We start from the raw sequence: 22794 nt of genomic DNA on the forward strand, positions 1-22794 counted from the left end.
GGCTCATACCGTGAAGCAACCAATCAGAGACCGGCGTCGAGGACCGTCCTTTAAGGATACAGTTTGACACAATTATCAGTCGGTTTATCAGTCTGTAACAAAAGCCTTTGTATGTTACAAATGTTGTTCACAGTTCCCCCCCTCCCGCTCGGCCTTACGCACACACACACACACACACACACACACACACACACACACACACACACACACACACACACACACACACACACACACACACACACACACACACACACACACACACACACACACACACACACACACACACACACACACACACACACACAGCACAAACACACACACACACAGCACACCACCCTTTCACATGCACACCTTTGAAAAGCAGTTGATAGTAAAGGTCAGGCTAACATACTGAGCAGCCCACCACCAGAGCATGCTATTTATCTGAGCTGTAATAAATGTGTGATCCAGCAGGATGAGTCATGGTGATTGATATACATCTCAGGTTAAGAGGACATTAGAGAGCAGTAAATAAGTATAGTTATTACTTAGGCTGTGTGTGTGTGAGACATCACCAGTACACTTGGGCCGAGAGCACAGAACAAGCCTCAATATGAGTGCTCAGACGGATCAATGTAAAAAGGCATACACAAAAGTTATTACATTTGTACAGATGGTCCCGTATTTCTCTACATACACTACCGTTCAAAAGTTTGGGGTCACTTACAAATGTCCTTGTTTTTGAAAGAAAAGCACAGAAACTGGCTCTAACCAGAATAGAAAGAAGAGTGGGAGGCCATTACACTGTCTAGTTTGAGAAACAGATGACTCACAAGTCCTCAACTGGCAGCTTCATTAAATAGTACCTGCAAAACACCCGTCTCAACTTCAACAGTGAAGAGGCGACTCCGGGATGAGGTCTTCTAGGCAGAGTTGCAAAGAAAAAGCCATATCTCAGACTGGCCAATAAAAATAAATGATTAAGATGGGCAAAAGACCACAGACACTGAACAGAGGAGCTCTGCCTAGAAGGCCAGCATCCTGGAGTCGCCTCTTCACTGTTGACGTTGAGACTGGTGTTTTGCGGTTACTATTTAATGAAGCTAGATACTCAACTAGTCTAAAGAAGGCCAGTTTTATTGCTTCTTTATTTAGAACAACAGTTTTCAGCTTTTCTTTAAAAAACAAGGACATTTCTAAGTGACCCCAAACTTTTGAACGGTCGTGTACGTTAGCACACACACACACACACACACACACACACACACACACACACACACACACACACACACACACACACACACACACACACACACACACACACACACACACACACACACACACACACACACACACACACACACACACACACACACACACACACACACACACACACACACACACACACACACACACACACACACACACACACACACACACACACACACACACACACACACACACATACAGGTGCACATCCTCAATTTTCCAACGACACGCACACACACACACACACACTGGCTGTTGTTCCTGTGAGCCTGACTGTCTTACTGTGTAACAGTAGGTCAATTATTAATTTTCAGTTAGGAAGGAGGAGGCAGAGTTCACTGGTGCATAAACAGCATTACAAACTCTCTGACACAGATGTAGAATCAGCTCACCCTCACCTTAATCTTAACGTTTACCACAAGTAGTACAAACGCAAAACTGACCTTAGAACAGCGGTTAGGGACATCTTCAGTTTAGTGTGGCAGCCATTTTAGCTGATTATAGTCCTTTGCCTTCTTGTTCGTCACCAGAGCATGGAGGACAGAAGAAGAACACCAGACGACTGCTCTCTACAGACTTTCTCTAACATTTCTGAGCCCCTAGTCTTTAGGTAGGTATTTTTGCTTAGTTTTTCTGATATGAAATATTTTGAATTGTTCTATTCAACCTTCATTTAGACAAGTTTGTCACTGAGATATGCCTTTGTTAAGTTCACTAGTGGCTGTGTGGAGTTAGCTAGCAACAGCACCCTTCAGTAAATATTGTCAATGTCTTGGTGTGGACAGTTTTAATGGATTTCAGGACAAGCACAGAAAAATAGGATCTCATCCCTAACCTTTCCCCTGGTGTGACACTAACCCTAAAGTAATTTGAAGGGTGTTTATTTTTTCACTGTAATGGAAATGCATGTATTGAATAGCCCAACTCTCACTGAGACACCCGCAGGGAATGGGGACACAGACAGACTCATCATCGTCCAGCACCCCTGGAACAGTTGGTGACAACAGCACAGCAACAGCTTTTTTCACAATGTCAGCTCCAGGACTCGAACCAAAAACGTGCAATTACTGGCCCAACGCTTTAACCTCAAGGCTACCTGCCTCCCCTGCTGAATGGCCACAATCTGGCTGAACCCTAACCTTAGCCACAACCACAATCGTGATCCTACCTTTCCCTGGTCTGACCTCAGGTCAGCATGGTGACTCTGAAACACCTTAGTGTGGAGGACCCAGATGACTACATCTCTCCTCCGGTGCCTGATGCTGACTTCACTGAGAAAACAGCTGTTACAGTTACACACAGGAGACCTACACCTGACACCAGGGAGATGCTACTCAGCAGGTATGGCTCTCTGTGTGTGTGTGTGTGTGTGTGTGTGTGTGTGTGTGTGTGTGTGTGTGTGTGTGTGTGTGTGTGTGTGTGTGTGTGTGTGTGTGTGTGTGTGTGTGTGTGTGTGTGTGTGTGTGTGTGTGTGTGTGTGTGTGTGTAACACTCCAGGCTCTGATCAGGCCCTACACCCAAACAAGGGCACTGCGTCCATCCACCTCTGGCCTGCTCGCCTCCCTACCACTGAGGAAGTACAGTTCCCGCTCAGCCCAGTCAAAACTGTTCGCTGCTCTGGCCCCCAATGGTGGAACAAACTCCCTCACTACGCCAGGACAGCGGAGTCAATCACCACCTTCCGGAGACACCTGAAACCCCACCTCTTTAAGGAATACCTAGGATAGGATAAGTAATCCTTCTCACCCCCCTTTAAGATTTAGATGCACTATTGTAAAGTGGCTGTTCCACTGGATGTCATAAGGTGAATGCAACAATTTGTAAGTCGCTCTGGATAAGAGCGTCTGCTAAATGACTTAAATGTAAATGTGTGTGTGTGTGTGTGTGTGTGTGTGTGTGTGTGTGTGTGTGTGTGTGTGTGTGTGTGTGTGTGTGTGTGTGTGTGTGTGTGTGTGTGTGTGTGTGTGTGTGTGTGTGTGTGTGTGTGTGCGTGTGTGTGTGCGTGCGCGCGTGCGCGCGTGTGTGTGTGTGTGTGTGTGTGTGTGTGTGTGTGTGTGTGTCATTCACGTATATCCTTTCTATTCCAGGACTAACAACCTAGCCTTGAGTCTAGTGCTGCTGGTGGGATGCTACTCTGCTATCCTGGTCCCTGCTCTTATACCTTCAGACCCTCTGTCAGGGGCTAACGACAACCAACACACTGACATGGTACTGAACACACACAAAAGCACATGAATACATGATTACAGTTGAAGTCGGACGTTTACATACACCTTAGCCAAATTCATTTTAACTCAGTTTGTCACCATTCCTGACATTTAATCCTCGTAAAAATTCCCTGTTTTAGGTCAGTTAGGATCACCACTTTATTTTAAGAATGTGAAATGTCAGAATAATAGTAGAGTAGAATGACTTATTTAAGCTTTTATTTCTTTCATCACATTCCCAGTGGGTCAGAAGTGTACATACACTCAATTAGCATTTGGTAACATTGCCATTAAATTGCTTAATGTGGGACAAATGTTTGGGTAGCCTTCCACAAGCTTCCCACAATAAGTTGGGGGAATCAAGGTCCATTTCTCCTCAGGAGCTGCTGTAACTGAGTCAGGTTTGTAGGCCTCCTTGCTCGCACACGCTTTTTCAGTTCTGCCTACAAATGTTCTATAGGATTGAGGTCAGGACTTTGTGATGGTCACTCCAATACCTTGACTTTGTTGTCCTTAAGTATGCTTGGGGTCATTGTCTCTTTGGAAGACACATTTGCGACCAAGCTTTAACTTCCTGACTGATGTCTTGAGATGTTGCTTCAATATATCCACATAATTTTCCGTCCTCATGATGCCATCTATTTTGTGAAATGCACCAGTCCCTCCTGCAGCAAAGCAGCCCCACAACATGATACTGCAACCCCCGTGCTTCACGGTTGGGATGGTGTTCTTCGGCTTGCATGCCTCCCCATTTTTCCTCCAAACATAACGATGGCTATTATGGTCACACAGTTCTATTTTTGTTTCATCAGACCAGAGGACATTTCTCCAAAAAGTACGACCTTTGTCCCCATGTGCAGTTGCAAACCGTAGTCTGACTTTTTTATGGCGGTTTTGGAGAAGTGGCTTCTTCCTTGCTGAGCGGCCTTTCAGGTTATGTCGATATAGGACACGTTTTACTGTGGATATAGATACTTTTGTACCTGTTCCCTCCAGCATCTTCACAAGGTCCTTTGCTGTTGTTCTGGGATTGATTTTCACTTTTTGCACCAAAGTACGTTCATCTCTAAGAGACAAAACGCGTCTCCTTCCTGAGCTGTATGACGGCTGTGTGTTTCCATGCTGTTTATACTTGTGTACTATTGGTTGTACAGATGAACGTGGTACCTTCAGGCATTTGGAAATTGCTCCCAAGGATGAACCAGACTTGTGGAGATCTACAGTTGTTTTGGCTAATTTATTTTGATTTTCCCATGATGTCAAAGAGGCAATGAGTTTGAAGGTAGACCTTGAAATACATCTACAGGTACACATCCAATTGACTCAAATGATGTCAATTAGCCTATCAGAAGCTTCTAAAGCCATGACATAATTTTCTGGAATTGTCCAAGCTGTTTAAAGGCACAGTCAACTTAGTGCATGTAAACTTCTGACCCAATGGAATTGTGATACAGTGAATTATAAGTGAAATAATCTTTCTCTCAACAATTGTTTGAAAAATTACTTGTGTCATGCACAAAGTAGATATCCTAACCTACTTGCCAAAACTATAGTTTGTTTAACAAGAAATTTGTGGAGTGGTTGAAAATGGAGTTTTAATGACTCCAACCTAAGTGTATGTAAACTTCCGACTTCAACTATATATTTGGGTGCGTGTTGTGTGTATTAAACTGCTTTCTTGTGATGAACTGATTTCTCTTACTCTAGTCTGTGCTGTAGGACTTATTGAACTCCCCCTCCCTCTCCCCTCTCATCTCTCCTCCAGGTAATACTAAACTCCCATCCCTCTCACCTCTCCTCTCTCCTCCAGGTCTTACTAAACTCCCCATCCCTCTCCCCTCTCCCCTCTCCTCTCTCCTCCAGGTCATACTAAACTCCCATCCCTCTCCCCTCTCCCTCTTCTCCAGGTCTTACTAAACTCCCCATCCCTCTCCCCTCTCCCCTCTCCTCTCTCCTCCAGGTCATACTAAACTCCCATCCCTCTCCCCTCTCCCCTCTCCCCTCTCCCCTCTCCCCTCTCCCCTCTCCCCTCTTCCCTCTCCCCTCTCCCCTCTCCTCTCTTCTCCAGGTCTTACTAAACTCCCCATCCCTCTCCCCTCTCCCCTCTCCTCTCTCCTCCAGGTCATACTAAACTCCCATCCCTCTCCCTCTCCCCTCTCCCCTCTCCCCTCTCCTCTCTTCTCCAGGTCATACTAAACTCCCCATCCCTCTCCCCTCTCCCCTCTCCTCTCTCCTCCAGGTCATACTAAACTCCCCATCCCTCTCCCTTCTCCCCTCTCCTCTCTCCTCCAGGTCATACTAAACTCCCCATCCCTCTCCCCTCTCCCCTCTCCTCTCTCCTCCAGGTCATACTAAACTCCCATCCCTCTCCCCTCTCCCCTCTCCCCTCTCCTCTCTTCTCCAGGTCATACTAAACTCCCCATCCCTCTCCCCTCTCCTCTCTCCTCCAGGTCATACTAAACTCCCATCCCTCTCCCCTCTCCCCTCTCCTCTCTCCTCCAGGTCATACTAAACTCCCCATACCTCTCCCCTCTCCTCTCTCCTCCAGGTCATAATAAACTCCCCGACCCTCTCCCCTCTCCTCTCTCCTCCAGGTCATACTAAACTCCCCGTCCCTCTCCCCTCTCCCCTCTCCTCCAGGTATTACTAAACCGCTCTGCCTCCCTGCTTGTGCAGCCCTGCCATCCGGGCTGGTGTGTGTCTCGTCTCCTCTCCCTGGACTCCTCCTCAGACCTCCAGATTATCCCTGTGTTCCTCCAGTCGGAGATTGCAGCAGACAGGTCTATTCCCTGGGACTTGGCTCCACCCCTGGGCCTCCAGGGCTGTGACGAGAGGGTGGCTAGGGCCCTGGCCTCTCTAACTCATCCAGGCCTGCCCCCATCTCTGGAGGGGAGAGGTAGGGGTGGGGGCTGTAGGAGGTGTGTGGTGGTGGGCAGTGGAGGGGTGCTACATGGCAGCCACCTGGGATCCCATATTGACCAGTATGATGTCATCATCAGGTGAATGACCAATCAAACATACAATCAATGTAATTGTAAAAGAAGCACAATCTTTTTAAATCAGATAATATTTTCCATGACCCCCTACTGTACCTCCTAAGTGACAATCTGTTTCTGCTATTTTAACCAATCCCGTCTTTAGTTTTCCAGACTGCTAAAATAAATACATCTAAGGAACCAAACTAACCTCTACCACTCCTGGTCACTAAGGGGATATACTGGATTAGATTAGTATTTTCTGAAGCTGTGGTTTCCTTCTTCTCCTCTCTCGCCTCCTTCCCATCCTCTTACTCCTTCCCCTTCACACTCTTCTTTGTCCTCTCAGGATGAACAATGCCCCAGTGTCAGGGTTTGAGAGGGACGCAGGCTCCAGGACCACTGTCCGTTTGATGTACCCAGAGGGAGCTCCCCTTTCCCCCAGCGAGTACAGACACACCTCCCTGGTTACCCTGGTGGTCTACAAGTGCCTGGACCTGGACTGGCTCACCTCTGTCATCACCAAACAGCCTCTGGTGGGAAAGTGTTTACTACCTGTTGGTTTCCCTGTTTACCTGTTTGTTTCCCTGTCAGAGACACAGTGGCTTGAGGAATTTTTGTGCAGATTTGCAGACAGAAAAGGACTTCTAAAGTAGCTTCTATACGTTCTGCTGTCCATGGACAGGCTTGGGTAGCTTACTTTCCGTTACAGTTACTACTTACCTGTCCAAGATTTCTATCAGTTACGTAACTTTTGGATTACCCTAACAGAATCTGCACCTTCAGTTACTGCATTTGGTATGCTGTCATAGTGGTCTCTGACTTGTTGTCAGACTCACTCAGGTGAAATAAACTTAAAGGTCAATTGCACTTCCTGATTTGGCCTTGTTTTTCATCAATGTTCATTAATAAATGCTAGCGGCCATGAGCGAAGGCAAACGAGAGTTGTGTTGGGGGTGTGGTTTGATGTGGGTGTTTCATGGGTCTGTCTTTGCCATTCAATCAAAACCTACAAGGACAGTAGCTAGCCAGTTTAAACATTATTGAAAGAAAGCTGGTGACATGCATCAAACATGTCAGGTTTGCTTGATTATGAGCTAGCTAGCTTACGTCAGCTAACGTTTCCCAGAAAACACGGTGCCTCCATGTGTTAATAGGCAAACAGGGGTATGAATTGTTGACATAATTGTAAACTAACCTTCATTTACTCGTTGTGACACATTCAGACTCTCAACTCCGTTTTAAACGAGACTGACTTTTTTACCAAAATGAACCTATTTGCACTTTGCACTCAATTTTCATAAACATCCTTTCTGAATTTAAAAGTAATCCAAGAAGTAATAACCTAGTTTTTCAAAAGTATCTGTAATCAGATTACAATATTTGTAATGCCCTGACCATAGTAAACTGTTTATTCTCTGTGTTGGTTGGGGCGTGATAGTGACTTGCGTGGGTCATCTAGGGGAATTTGTAATTCTATGGTGGCCTGATATGGTTCCCAATCAGAGGCAGCTGTTTATCGTTGTCTCTGATTGGGGATCATATTTAGGTAGCCATTTCCTCATATGGTATTTGTGGGATCTTGTCTACAGTTAGTTGCCTGTGCAATCCAGTAGCTTCATGTTTCGTTTGGTAGTTTGTTGTTTTTGTTCGGTGTTCATTTATTAAAGGAATATGTACGCCTACCACGCTGAAACTTGGTCCAATCATTATAATGATCGTGACAGAAGATCCCACCAAAAAAGGACCAAGCAGCGTGGCCAGGAGGAGTGGACATGGGAGGACATCCTGATGGAGAAGGACCCTGGACGCGGGCCGGAGAGTATCGCCGTCCAAGGGAGCAGATGGAGGCAGCGAGAGAGGAACGGCGACGATACGAGGAGTGGGGGGGAGCAGTCGGCGGAGCCAAGCAGTGAACCAGAGCCAGTCTGGGAGAAGAAGGAGTATTCGGAGGAGAGAGAAATGGGAGAGTTGTTGAGTTGGTGGAGGATGCACGGATTTGGAATAAAGGAACGTGTTGTCAGTTTGGTGCCACCTGAGTCAGCTCCCCGTACTCGTCCTGCAACACGTGTTAAAGTTCCGAAACAATTGATGCCGGCTATACACACCAGGTCTCCAGTGTACCTTTACAACACAGTGCGTCCTGTGCCAACTCCTCGCACTCTCCCTCAAGTGCTCTGCTCCTTGCACTCGCCCTGAGGTGCGTGTTCACCAGCCCAGTGCCACCTGTACCGGTCCTGTGCATCAGGCCTCCAGTGCGCCTCCATCGTCCAGTACGTCCTGTGCCTCCTCCCCACACTCTCCCTGAGGTGCGTGTCACCAGCCGGTACTCTAGTGCCGGCACCACGCATCAGGCCTCCAGTGCGCCTCCACAGTCCAGAGCTTCTGGCGACAGTTCCCAGTCCAGAGCTTCTGGCGACAGTTTCCAGTCCGGAACCTCCAATGACAGTCCACAGTCCGGAACCTCCAACGACGGTCCACAGTCCGGAACCTCCAACCACGGTCCACGGTCCGGAACCTCCTGAGACAGTCCACAGTCCAGAACCTCCTGAGACGGTCTGTGGTCCGGAACCACCAGCGAAGGTTGGCAGTCCAGAGCCTAAAGCGACGGTCGGCGGTCCAGAGCCTTCAGCAGGAGTTCTCAGTCCAGAGCCTCCTACAACGATTTACGGTCCGGAGCCTCCGGCGATGATCCCTGCACCAGAGGAAGAGGAAGACGTATCTGCGAGCGGAGTGGGTACATCGCCCCGCACCGGAGCCGCCCCCGATGCCCTGTGTCATCCATCATAGATGCCCACCCGGACCCTCCCCTATTGAGTCAGGGGGTAGCTTCAAGTTTCGTTTGGTAGTTTGTTGTTTTTGTTTGGTCTTCATTTATTAAAGGAATATGTATGCCTACCACCCTGTACCTTGGTCCAATCATTATAACGATCGTGACAATATTTTTGCATATAACATAACTAATTACAGTTAGTTTTTTTCTAATCAGATTACATGCAACTGATTACTCCCCAAACCTGTCTATGTTTGTGTTCTAGAGCTGTTTCTGAACTGGTTCTGCTTCCTGTGGTTGGGTTGTCTAGAGCTGGTGGTCCAAGCTGTGGTTCTGGAGAGACATAGTGGAGAACATTCCTCTGAAGCCGGAGAACATCCAGATACTCAACCCAGAGATCATGCACAAGACAGGCATAGCACTGCAGAGATACACACAGCAACAGGGGAAGGTTAGTACTGATACACACAGCAACAGAGGAAGGTTACTACTTCTGATACACACAGCAACAGAGGAAGGTTACTACTACTGATACACACAGCAACAGAGGAAGGTTATTACTGATACACACAGCAACAGAGGAAGGTTACTACTTCTGATACACACAGCAACAGAGGAAGGTTACTACTACTGATATACACAGCAACAGAGGAAGGTTAGTACTGATACACACAGCAACAGAGGAAGGTTAGTACTGATACACACAGCAACAGAGGAAGGTTACTACTACTGATACACACAGCAACAGAGGAAGGTTAGAACTGATACACACAGCAACAGAGGAAGGTTAGTACTGATACACACAGCAACAGAGGAAGGTTACTACTACTGATACACACAGCAACAGAGGAAGGTTAGTACTGATACACACAGCAACAGAGGAAGGTTAGTACTGATACACACAGCAACAGAGGAAGGTTAGTACTGATACACACAGCAACAGAGGAAGGTTAGTACTGATACACACAGCAACAGAGGAAGGTTACTACTACTGATACACACAGCAACAGAGGAAGGTTACTACTACTGATATACACAGCAACAGAGGAAGGTTACTACTACTGATATACACAGCAACAGAGGAAGGTTAGTACTGATACAAACAGCAACAGAGGAAGGTTAGTACTGATACACACAGCAACAGAGGAAGGTTACTACTACTGATATACACAGCAACAGAGAAGGTTACTACTACTGATACACACAGCAACAGAGGAAGGTTAGTACTACTGATATACACAGCAACAGAGAAGGTTACTACTACTGATATACACAGCAACAGAGGAAGGTTACTACTACTGATACACACAGCAACAGAGGAAGGTTAGTACTGATACACACAGCAACAGAGGAAGGTTAATACTGATACACACAGCAACAGAGGAAGGTCACTACGACTGATATACACAGCAACAGAGGAAGGTTAGAACTGATACACACAGCAACAGAGGAATATTAGTACTGATACACACAGCAACAGAGGAAGGTTAGTACTGATACACACAGCAACAGAGGAATATTAGTACTGATACACACAGCAACAGAAGAAGGTTACAACTACTGCTACACACAGCAACAGAGGAAGGTTAGTACTGATACACACAGCAACAGAGGAAGGTTAGTACTGATACACACAGCAACAGAGGAAGGTTAGTACTGATACACACAGCAACAGAGGAAGGTTACTACTACTGATACACACAACAACAGAGGAAAGTTACTACTACTGATACACACAGCAACAGAGGAAGGTTACTACTACTGATATACACAGCAACAGAGGAAGGTTGCTACTACTGATATACACAGCAACAGAGGAAGGTTAGTACTGATACACACAGCAACAGAGGAAGGTTCCTACTACTGATACACACAGCAACAGAGGAAGGTTACTACTACTGATATACACAGCAACAGAGGAAGGTTAGTACTGATATACACAGCAACAGAGGAAGGTTAGTACTGATACACACAGCAACAGAGGAAGGTTACTACTACTGATATACACAGCAACAGAGAAGGTTACTACTACTGATACACACAGCAACAGAGGAAGGTTAGTACTACTGATATACACAGCAACAGAGAAGGTTACTACTACTGATACACACAGCAACAGAGGAAGGTTAGTACTGATACACACAGCAACAGAGGAAGGTTAGTACTGATACACACAGCAACAGAGGAAGGTCACTACGACTGATATACACAGCAACAGAGGAAGGTTAGTACTGATACACACAGCAACAGATGAATATTAGTACTGATACACACAGCAACAGAGGAAGGTTACAACTACTGCTACACACAGCAACAGAGGAAGGTTACTACTACTGATATACACAGCAACAGAGGAAGGTTAGTACTGATACACACAGCATTAGAGGAAGGTTAGTACTACTGATATACACAGCAACAGAGGAAGGTTACTACTACTGATACACACAGCAACAGAGGAAGGTTAGTACTGATACACACAGCAACAGAGGAAGGTTACTACTACTGATATACACAGCAACAGAGAAGGTTACTACTACTGATACACACAGCAACAGAGGAAGGTTAGTACTACTGATATACACAGCAACAGAGGAAGGTTACTACTACTGATACACACAGCAACAGAGGAAGGTTAGTACTGATACACACAGCAACAGAGGAAGGTTAGTACTGATACACACAGCAACATAGGAAGGTCACTACGACTGATATACACAGCAACAGAGGAAGGTTAGTACTGATACACACAGCAACAGAGGAATATTAGTACTGATACACACAGCAACAGAGGAATATTAGTACTGATACACACAGCAACAGAGGAAGGTTACAACTACTGCTACACACAGCAACAGAGGAAGGTTAGTACTGATACACACAGCAACAGAGGAAGGTTAGTACTGATACACACAGCAACAGAGGAAGGTTAGTACTGATACACACAGCAACAGAGGAAAGTTACTACTACTGATACACACAGCAACAGAGGAAGGTTACTACTACTGATACACACAGCAACAGAGGAAGGTTACTACTACTGATACACACAGCAACAGAGGAAGGTTACTACTACTGATATACACAGCAACAGAGGAAGGTTACTACTACTGATACACACAGCAACAGAGGAAGGTTACTACTACTGATATACACAGCAACAGAGGAAGGTTACTACTACTGATATACACAGCAACAGAGGAAGGTTAGTACTGATACACACAGCAACAGAGGAAGAATACTACTACTGATATACACAGCAACAGAGGAAGGTTCCTACTACTGATACACACAGCAACAGAGGAAGGTTACTACTACTGATATACACAGCAACAGAGGAAGGTTACTACTACTGATACACACAGCAACAGAGGAAGGTTAGTACTGATATACACAGCAACAGAGGAAGGTTAGTACTGATACACACAGCAACAGAGGAAGGTTACTACTACTGATATACACAGCAACAGAGAAGGTTACTACTACTGATACACACAGCAACAAAGGAAGGTTAGTACTACTGATATACACAGCAACAGAGAAGGTTACTACTACTGATATACACAGCAACAGAGGAAGGTTACTACTACTGATACACACAGCAACAGAGGAAGGTTAGTACTGATACACACAGCAACAGAGGAAGGTTAGTACTGATACACACAGCAACAGAGGAAGGTCACTACGACTGATATACACAGCAACAGAGGAAGGTTAGTACTGATACACACAGCAACAGAGGAATATTAGTACTGATACACACAGCAACAGAGGAAGGTTACAACTACTGATACACACAGCAACAGAGGAAGGTTACTACTACTGATACACACAGCAACAGAGGAAGGTTAGTACTGATACACACAGCAACAGAGGAAGGTTAGTACTGATACACACAGCAACAGAGGAATATTAGTACTGATACACACAGCAACAGAGGAAGGTTACAACTACTGATACACACAGCAACAGAGGAAGGTTACTACTACTGATACACACAGCAACAGAGGAAGATTACTACTACTGATACACACAGCAAGAGCGGAAGGTTAGTACTGATACACACAGCAACAGAGGAATATTAGTACTGATACACACAGCAACAGAGGAAGGTTACTACTACTGATATACACAGCAACAGAGGAATATTAGTACTGATACACACAGCAACAGAGGGAGGTTAGTACTGATACACACAGCAACAGAGGAAGGTTACTCCTACTGATATACACAGCAACAGAGGAAGGTTACTACTACTGATACACACAGCAACAGAGGAAGGTTACTACTACTGATACACACAGCAACAGAGGAAGGTTACTACTACTGATATACACAGCAACAGAGGAAGGTTGGTACTGATACACACAGCAACAGAGGAAGGTTACAACTACTGATACACACAGCAACAGAGGAAGGTTACTACTACTGATACACACAGCAACAGAGGAAGGTTAGTATTGATACACACAGCAACAGAGCAAGGTTAGTACTGATACACACAGCAACAGAGGAAGGTTACTACTACTGATATACACAGCAACAGAGGAAGGTTAGTACTGATACACACAGCAACAGAGGAAGGTTACAACTACAGATACACACAGCAACAGAGGAAGGTTACTACTACTGATACACACAGCAACAGAGGGAGGTTACTACTACTGATACACACAGCAACAGAGGAAGGTTACTACTACTGATACACACAGCAACAGAGGAAGGTTACTACTACTGATACACACAGCAACAGAGGAAGGTTACTACTACTGATATACACAGCAACAGAGGAAGGTTAGTACTGATACACACAGCATTAGAGGAAGGTTAGTACTGATACACACAGCAACAGAGGAAGGTTACTACTACTGATACACACAGCAACAGAGGAAGGTTACTACTACTGATACACACAGCAACAGAGGAAGGTTACTACTACTGATATACACAGCAACAGAGGAAGGTTACTACTACTGATATACACAGCAACAGAGGAAGGTTACTACTACTGATACACACAGCAACAGAGGAAGGTTACTACTACTGATATACACAGCAACAGAGGAAGGTTACTACTACTGATACACACAGCAACAGAGGAAGGTTAGTACTGATATACACAGCAACAGAGGAAGGTTAGTACTGATACACACAGCAACAGAGGAAGGTTACTACTACTGATATACACAGCAACAGAGAAGGTTACTACTACTGATACACACAGCAACAGAGGAAGGTTAGTACTACTGATATACACAGCAACAGAGAAGGTTACTACTACTGATATACACAGCAACAGAGGAAGGTTACTACTACTGATAAACACAGCAACAGAGGAAGGTTAGTACTGATACACACAGCAACAGAGGAAGGTTAGTACTGATACACACAGCAACAGAGGAATATTAGTACTGATACACACAGCAACAGAGGAAGGTTACAACTACTGATACACACAGCAACAGAGGAAGGTTACTACTACTGATACACACAGCAACAGAGGAAGATTACTACTACTGATACACACAGCAACAGAGGAAGGTTACTACTACTGATACACACAGCAACAGAGGAAGGTTACTACTACTGATACACACAGCAACAGAGGAAGGTTAGTACTGATATACACAGCAACAGAGGAAGGTTAGTACTGATACACACAGCAACAGAGGAAGGTTACTACTACTGATATACACAGCAACAGAGAAGGTTACTACTACTGATACACACAGCAACAGAGGAAGGTTAGTACTACTGATATACACAGCAACAGAGAAGGTTACTACTACTGATATACACAGCAACAGAGGAAGGTTACAACTACTGATACACACAGCAACAGAGGAAGGTTACTACTACTGATACACACAGCAACAGAGGAAGGTTAGTACTGATACACACAGCAACAGAGGAAGGTTAGTACTGATACACACAGCAACAGAGGAAGGTTACAACTACTGATACACACAGCAACAGAGGAAGGTTACTACTACTGATACACACAGCAACAGAGGAAGATTACTACTACTGATACACACAGCAAGAGCGGAAGGTTAGTACTGATACACACAGCAACAGAGGAATATTAGTACTGATACACACAGCAACAGAGGAAGGTTACTACTACTGATATACACAGCAACAGAGGAATATTAGTACTGATACACACAGCAACAGAGGGAGGTTAGTACTGATACACACAGCAATAGAGGAAGGTTACTCCTACTGATATACACAGCAACAGAGGAAGGTTACTACTACTGATACACACAGCAACAGAGGAAGGTTACTACTACTGATACACACAGCAACAGAGGAAGGTTACTACTACTGATATACACAGCAACAGAGGAAGGTTGGTACTGATACACACAGCAACAGAGGAAGGTTACAACTACTGATACACACAGCAACAGAGGAAGGTTACTACTACTGATACACACAGCAACAGAGGAAGGTTAGTATTGATACACACAGCAACAGAGCAAGGTTAGTACTGATACACACAGCAACAGAGGAAGGTTACTACTACTGATATACACAGCAACAGAGGAAGGTTAGTACTGATACACACAGCAACAGAGGAAGGTTACAACTACAGATACACACAGCAACAGAGGAAGGTTACTACTACTGATACACACAGCAACAGAGGGAGGTTACTACTACTGATACACACAGCAACAGAGGAAGGTTACTACTACTGATACACACAGCAACAGAGGAAGGTTACTACTACTGATACACACAGCAACAGAGGAAGGTTACTACTACTGATATACACAGCAACAGAGGAAGGTTAGTACTGATACACACAGCAACAGAGGAAGGTTACTACTACTGATACACACAGCAACAGAGGAAGGTTACTACTACTGATATACACAGCAACAGAGGAAGGTTACTACTACTGATATACACAGCAACAGAGGAAGGTTACTACTACTGATATACACAGCAACAGAGGAAGGTTACTACTACTGATACACACAGCAACAGAGGAAGGTTCCTACTACTGATACACACAGCAACAGAGGAAGGTTACTACTACTGATATACACAGCAACAGAGGAAGGTTACTACTACTGATACACACAGCAACAGAGGAAGGTTAGTACTGATATACACAGCAACAGAGGAAGGTTAGTACTGATACACACAGCAACAGAGGAAGGTTACTACTACTGATATACACAGCAACAGAGAAGGTTACTACTACTGATACACACAGCAACAGAGGAAGGTTAGTACTACTGATATACACAGCAACAGAGAAGGTTACTACTACTGATATACACAGCAACAGAGGAAGGTTACTACTACTGATACACACAGCAACAGAGGAAGGTTAGTACTGATACACACAGCAACAGAGGAAGGTTAGTACTGATACACACAGCAACAGAGGAAGGTCACTACGACTGATATACACAGCAACAGAGGAAGGTTAGTACTGATACACACAGCAACAGAGGAATATTAGTACTGATACACACAGCAACAGAGGAAGGTTACAACTACTGATACACACAGCAACAGAGGAAGGTTACTACTACTGATATACACAGCAACAGAGGAAGGTTACTACTACTGATACACACAGCATTAGAGGAAGGTTAGTACTACTGATACACACAGCAACAGAGGAAGGTTAATACTACTGATACACACAGCAACAGAGGAAGGTTACTACTACTGATACACACAGCAACAGAGGAAGGTTAGTACTGATACACACAGCAACAGAGGAAGGTTACTACTACTGATACACACAGCAACAGAGGAAGGTTACTACTACTGATACACACAGCAACAGAGGAAGGTTACTACTACTGATACACACAGCAACAGAGGAAGGTTAGTACTGATACACACAGCAACAGAGGAAGGTTAGTACTGATACACACAGCAACAGAGGAAGGTTACTACTACTGATACACACAGCAACAGAGGAAGGTTACTACTACTGATACACACAGCAACAGAGGAAGGTTACTATTACTGATACACACAGCAACAGAGGAAGGTTACTACTACTGATACACACAGCAACAGAGGAAGGTTACTACTACTGATACACACAGCAACAGAGGAAGTTTACTACTACTGATACACACAGCAACAGAGGAAGGTTAGTACTGATACACACAGCATTAGAGGAAGGTTAGTACTGATACACACAGCAACAGAGGAAGGTTACTACTACTGATACACACAGCATTAGAGGAAGGTTAGTACTACTGATATACACAGCAACAGAGGAAGGTTACTACTACTGATACACACAGCAACAGAGGAAGGTTAGTACTGATACACACAGCAACAGAGGAAGGTTAGTACTGATACACACAGCAACAGAGGAAGGTTACTATTACTGATATACACAGCAACAGAGGAAGGTTAGTACTGATACACACAGCAACAGAGGAAGGTTACTACTACTGATACACACAGCAACAGAGGAAGGTTAGTACTGATACACACAGCAACAGAGGAAGGTTAGTACTGATACACACAGCAACAGAGGAAGGTTACTATTACTGATACACACAGCAACAGAGGAAGGTTACTATTACTGATACACACAGCAACAGAGGAAGGTTACTATTACTGATACACACAGCAACAGAATCATTTTATAGGACATACAGGTAACTGCCAAAATAATGGAAACACCTGAGTAAATGAGGGATACAAAGTATATTGAAAGCAGGTGCTTCCACACAGGTGTGGTTCCTGAGTTCAATAAGCAATTAGCATCCCATCATGCTTAGGGTCATGTATAAAAACGCTGTGCAGGCCATTGTTTTTTTTCCATTATTTTGGCTACCATGGCTATGCCCCTATAAGATGACAATGAATGGTTTGATGAGCATGAAAACGATGTAAACCATATGCCATGGCCGTCTCAGTCATCAGATCTCAACCCAACTGAACACTTATGGGAGATTCTGCAGCGGCACCATAGACAGTGTTTTCCACCACCATCAACAAATGATGGAATTTTTGTGTCTTATCCCTCCAAAAGAGTTCCAGACACTTGTAGAATGTCTGCCCAGGTGCATTGAAGCTGTTATGGCTTGTGGTGGCACAATGCCCTACTAAGACACTATGTTGGTGTTTCCTTTATTTTGTCAGTTTCATGTACATGTACAGTATAAATGCATACCCAATGGATGAATGTTGCAATCATTGAATGGCTCTCTCCACATGGTTTGCTTTACCATTTGGGTGGAAGTGTTTCTTGTTAGATTGATGTAGTCTGAACACGAGTTAGCCTTAATAAACACTTAATTGCCATCCTCTCTTCTCTCCAGTTAGTTCCTACGTTAGGTGCCAGTGCGGTGGTGATGGCCCTACAGCTGTGTGATGAGGTGAGCCTGGCAGGGTTTGGTTATGACCTGCAGCATCCCAGTGCCAGACTACACTACTATGAGAGTCTAAGTATGGACGCCATCAAGGCCCAGGTACACTACAGTATATAAGAGCAGTGGAGAGAGAATGACAAACACTGATTGTTTGCTGTTCCCATCAAAACATTTGTTAGCTTGTGCTACTCGTAAGGCCCAGGTACACTACTTGTGCTACTCGTAAGGTCCAGGTACACTACTTGTGCTACTCGTAAGGCCCAGGTACACTACTTGTGCTACTCGTAAGGCCCAGGTACACTGCTTGTGCTACTCGTAAGGCCCAGGTACACTACTTGTGCTACTCGTAAGGCCCAGGTACACTGCTTGTGCTACTCGTAAGGTCCAGGTACACTGCTTGTGCTACTCGTAAGGTCCAGGTACACTACTTGTGCTACTCGTAAGGTCCAGGTACACTACTTGTGCTACTCGTAAGGCCCAGGTACACTGCTTGTGCTACTCGTAAGGTCCAGGTACACTACTTGTGCTACTCGTAAGGTCCAGGTACACTACTTGTGCTGCTCGTAAGGCCCAGGTACACTGCTTGTGCTACTCGTAAGGCCCAGGTACACTACTTGTGCTACTCGTAAGGTCCAGGTACACTACTTGTGCTGCTCGTAAGGCCCAGGTACACTACTTGTGCTACTCGTAAGGCCCAGGTACACTACTTGTGCTACTCGTAAGGCCCAGGTACACTGCTTGTGCTACTCGTAAGGTCCAGGTACACTACTTGTGCTACTCGTAAGGTCCAGGTACACTACTTGTGCTGCTCGTAAGGCCCAGGTACACTGCTTGTGCTACTCGTAAGGCCCAGGTACACTACTTGTGCTACTCGTAAGGTCCAGGTACACTACTTGTGCTGCTCGTAAGGCCCAGGTACACTACTTGTGCTACTCGTAAGGCCCAGGTACACTACTTGTGCTACTCGTAAGGCCCAGGTACACTGCTTGTGCTACTCGTAAGGCCCAGGTACACTACTTGTGCTACTCGTAAGGTCCAGGTACACTACTTGTGCTACTCGTAAGGCCCAGGTACACTACTTGTGCTACTCGTAAGGCCCAGGTACACTACTTGTGCTACTCGTAAGGTCCAGGTACACTACTTGTGCTGCTCGTAAGGCCCAGGTACACTACTTGTGCTACTCGTAAGGCCCAGGTACACTACTTGTGCTACTCGTAAGGCCCAGGTACACTACTTGTGCTGCTCGTAAGGTCCAGGTACACTACTTGTGCTACTCGTAAGGCCCAGGTACACTACTTGTGCTACTCGTAAGGCCCAGGTACACTACTTGTGCTACTCGTAAGGCCCAGGTACACTACTTGTGCTACTCGTAAGGCCCAGGTACACTACTTGTGCTACTCGTAAGGCCCAGGTACACTACTTGTGCTACTCGTAAGGCCCAGGTACACTACTTGTGCTACTCGTAAGGTCCAGGTACACTACTTGTGCTACTCGTAAGGTCCAGGTACACTACTTGTGCTACTCGTAAGGCCCAGGTACACTACTTGTGCTACTCGTAAGGCCCAGGTACACTACTTGTGCTACTCGTAAGGTCCAGGTACACTACTTGTGCTACTCGTAAGGCCCAGGTACACTACTTGTGCTACTCGTAAGGCCCAGGTACACTACTTGTGCTACTCGTAAGGCCCAGGTACACTACTTGTGCTACTCGTAAGGTCCAGGTACACTACTTGTGCTACTCGTAAGGCCCAGGTACACTACTTGTGCTACTCGTAAGGTCCAGGTACACTACTTGTGCTACTCGTAAGGCCCAGGTACACTACTTGTGCTACTCGTAAGGCCCAGGTACACTACTTGTGCTACTCGTAAGGCCCAGGTACACTACTTGTGCTACTCGTAAGGCCCAGGTACACTACTTGTGCTACTCGTAAGGCCCAGGTACACTACTTGTGCTACTCGTAAGGCCCAGGTACACTACTTGTGCTACTCGTAAGGTCCAGGTACACTACTTGTGCTACTCGTAAGGCCCAGGTACACTACTTGTGCTACTCGTAAGGCCCAGGTACACTACTTGTGCTACTCGTAAGGTCCAGGTACACTACTTGTGCTACTCGTAAGGTCCAGGTACACTACTTGTGCTACTCGTAAGGTCCAGGTACACTACTTGTGCTACTCGTAAGGTCCAGGTACACTACTTGTGCTACTCGTAAGGCCCAGGTACACTACTTGTGCTACTCGTAAGGTCCAGGTACACTACTTGTGCTACTCGTAAGGTCCAGGTACACTACTTGTGCTACTCGTAAGGTCCAGGTACACTACTTGTGCTACTCGTAAGGTCCAGGTACACTACTTGTGCTACTCGTAAGGCCCAGGTACACTACTTGTGCTGCTCGTAAGGCCCAGGTACACTACTTGTGCTGCTCGTAAGGCCCAGGTACACTACTTGTGCTACTCGTAAGGCCCAGGTACACTACTTGTGCTGCTCGTAAGGCCCAGGTACACTACTTGTGCTGCTCGTAAGGTCCAGGTACACTACTTGTGCTGCTCGTAAGGTCCAGGTACACTACTTGTGCTGCTCGTAAGGTCCAGGTACACTACTTGTGCTGCTCGTAAGGCCCAGGTACACTACTTGTGCTGCTCGTAAGGTCCAGGTACACTACTTGTGCTGCTCGTAAGGTCCAGGTACACTACTTGTGCTGCTCGTAAGGTCCAGGTACACTACTTGTGCTGCTCGTAAGGTCCAGGTACACTACTTGTGCTGCTCGTAAGGTCCAGGTACACTACTTGTGCTGCTCGTAAGGCCCAGGTACACTACTTGTGCTACTCGTAAGGTCCAGGTACACTACTTGTGCTACTCGTAAGGTCCAGGTACACTACTTGTGCTACTCGTAAGGTCCAGGTACACTACTTGTGCTACTCGTAAGGTCCAGGTACACTACTTGTGCTACTCGTAAGGTCCAGGTACACTACTTGTGCTACTCGTAAGGCCCAGGTACACTACTTGTGCTACTCGTAAGGTCCAGGTACACTACTTGTGCTACTCGTAAGGCCCAGGTACACTACTTGTGCTACTCGTAAGGCCCAGGTACACTACTTGTGTAAGGTCCAGGTCAGAGAAGCACTTTGAATTATACATATTTTTCAAATTAAAGTCTCTTAAGTATCTTCCTGTATTGATTGTCTTTGTCCAGGTAGTACATGATGTGAACGCTGAGAAGCTCTTCCTCAGAGAGCTAGTGGCTGCAGGTGTCTTGACTGACCTCACAGGGGCGCTGTGACAAAGAGACAGTACCAGGGATGGACCCTGTTCTACCAGTTGTGGTTGGAGGTTAACTGCCTTGCTCAAGGACAGAACGGCAGATTTTTCCACCTTGCCGGCTCGGGGAACCAGCGACCTTTCTTAACAACCCCTGGTTCCTTTTAATAGCATGATGATTCAACCAATCAAGGCTTAGTTGAAAAATGTACTATTATTATATACTATATTATGCACTATAAAAATGTACTATTATTATATACTATATTATGCACTATAAAAATGTATGCACCCATTACTGTAAGTCGCTTTGGATAAAGGTGTCTGCTAAATGTCATGTGTAATTATTATATATTAAATGCCGAAAGCAGCCGTTTGTATATCGATATCAAATCATTTCTGGCTAACAGTTAAGTACCTTACTGTAATAGATTTAAATAAAAATATGCCAAAAAATATTTCTCCAGTAAGAATTTAGCGAGGACTACAACGTGTTGACGTAGGGGCAGGGTGTGGAAGGTACTACAACGTGTTGAGGTAGGGGCAGGTTGTGGAAGGTACTACAACGTGTTGACGTAGGGGCAGGGTGTGGAAGGTACTACAACGTGTTGAGGAAGGGGCAGGTTGTGTAGTACCTTCCACAACCTGCCCCTACCTCAACATGTTGTAGTACAGTAACTTCCACAACTTGCCCCTACCTCAACACGTTGTAGTACCTTCCACAATCTTCCCCTATCTCAACACATTGTAGTACCTTCCACAACCTGCCCCTACCTCAACACGTTGTAGTACCTTCCACAACCTGCCCCTACCTCAACACGTTGTAGTACTGTACCTTCCACACCCTGTCCCTGCCTGAACACATTGTAGTACCTTCCATAACCTGCCCCGACCTCAACACGTTGTAGTACAGTAACTTCCACAACTTGCCCCTACCTCAACACGTTGTAGTACCTTCCACAACGTGCCC

At 45.5% G+C, this 22794-nt stretch overlaps 1 protein-coding gene and 1 long non-coding RNA gene across 51 annotated transcripts; both read left to right on the plus strand.

The window, feature by feature from the left end:
• The first annotated feature begins 1639 nt into the window (after positions 1-1639).
• Positions 1640-22197, plus strand: st3gal7 (ST3 beta-galactoside alpha-2,3-sialyltransferase 7). 49 transcript variants are annotated; one of them, XR_008078207.1, is made up of 9 exons: positions 1640-1858; positions 2438-2589; positions 3336-3456; positions 6096-6454; positions 6780-6966; positions 9514-9654; positions 18518-21157; positions 21189-21529; positions 21561-22197. XR_008078207.1 is itself a non-coding variant. In XM_052477902.1 (7 exons), the coding sequence occupies exons 2-7, from the start codon at positions 2444-2446 to the stop codon at positions 18683-18685; spliced, it is 1122 nt and encodes a 373-aa protein (XP_052333862.1). In that variant the 5' UTR covers positions 1640-1858; positions 2438-2443; the 3' UTR covers positions 18686-22197. The 49 variants fall into 49 exon arrangements, 1 of the variants encoding a protein (XP_052333862.1); XR_008078221.1 differs by having other exon boundaries at positions 21189-21337; positions 21555-22197; XR_008078227.1 differs by having other exon boundaries at positions 21189-21306; positions 21555-22197.
• LOC127911399 (uncharacterized) lies at positions 10261-14660 on the plus strand. 2 transcript variants are annotated; one of them, XR_008078249.1, is made up of 3 exons: positions 10261-10491; positions 11294-11427; positions 14573-14660. It is a non-coding gene; the product is annotated as an uncharacterized LOC127911399 (long non-coding RNA). The 2 variants fall into 2 exon arrangements; XR_008078248.1 differs by lacking the exon at positions 14573-14660 and adding an exon at positions 13080-13534.
• Positions 22198-22794: the final 597 nt, after the last annotated feature.

This window comes from Oncorhynchus keta, chromosome 24 (assembly GCF_023373465.1).
Source record: "Oncorhynchus keta strain PuntledgeMale-10-30-2019 chromosome 24, Oket_V2, whole genome shotgun sequence".
Classification (NCBI taxonomy): domain Eukaryota; kingdom Metazoa; phylum Chordata; class Actinopteri; order Salmoniformes; family Salmonidae; genus Oncorhynchus; species Oncorhynchus keta.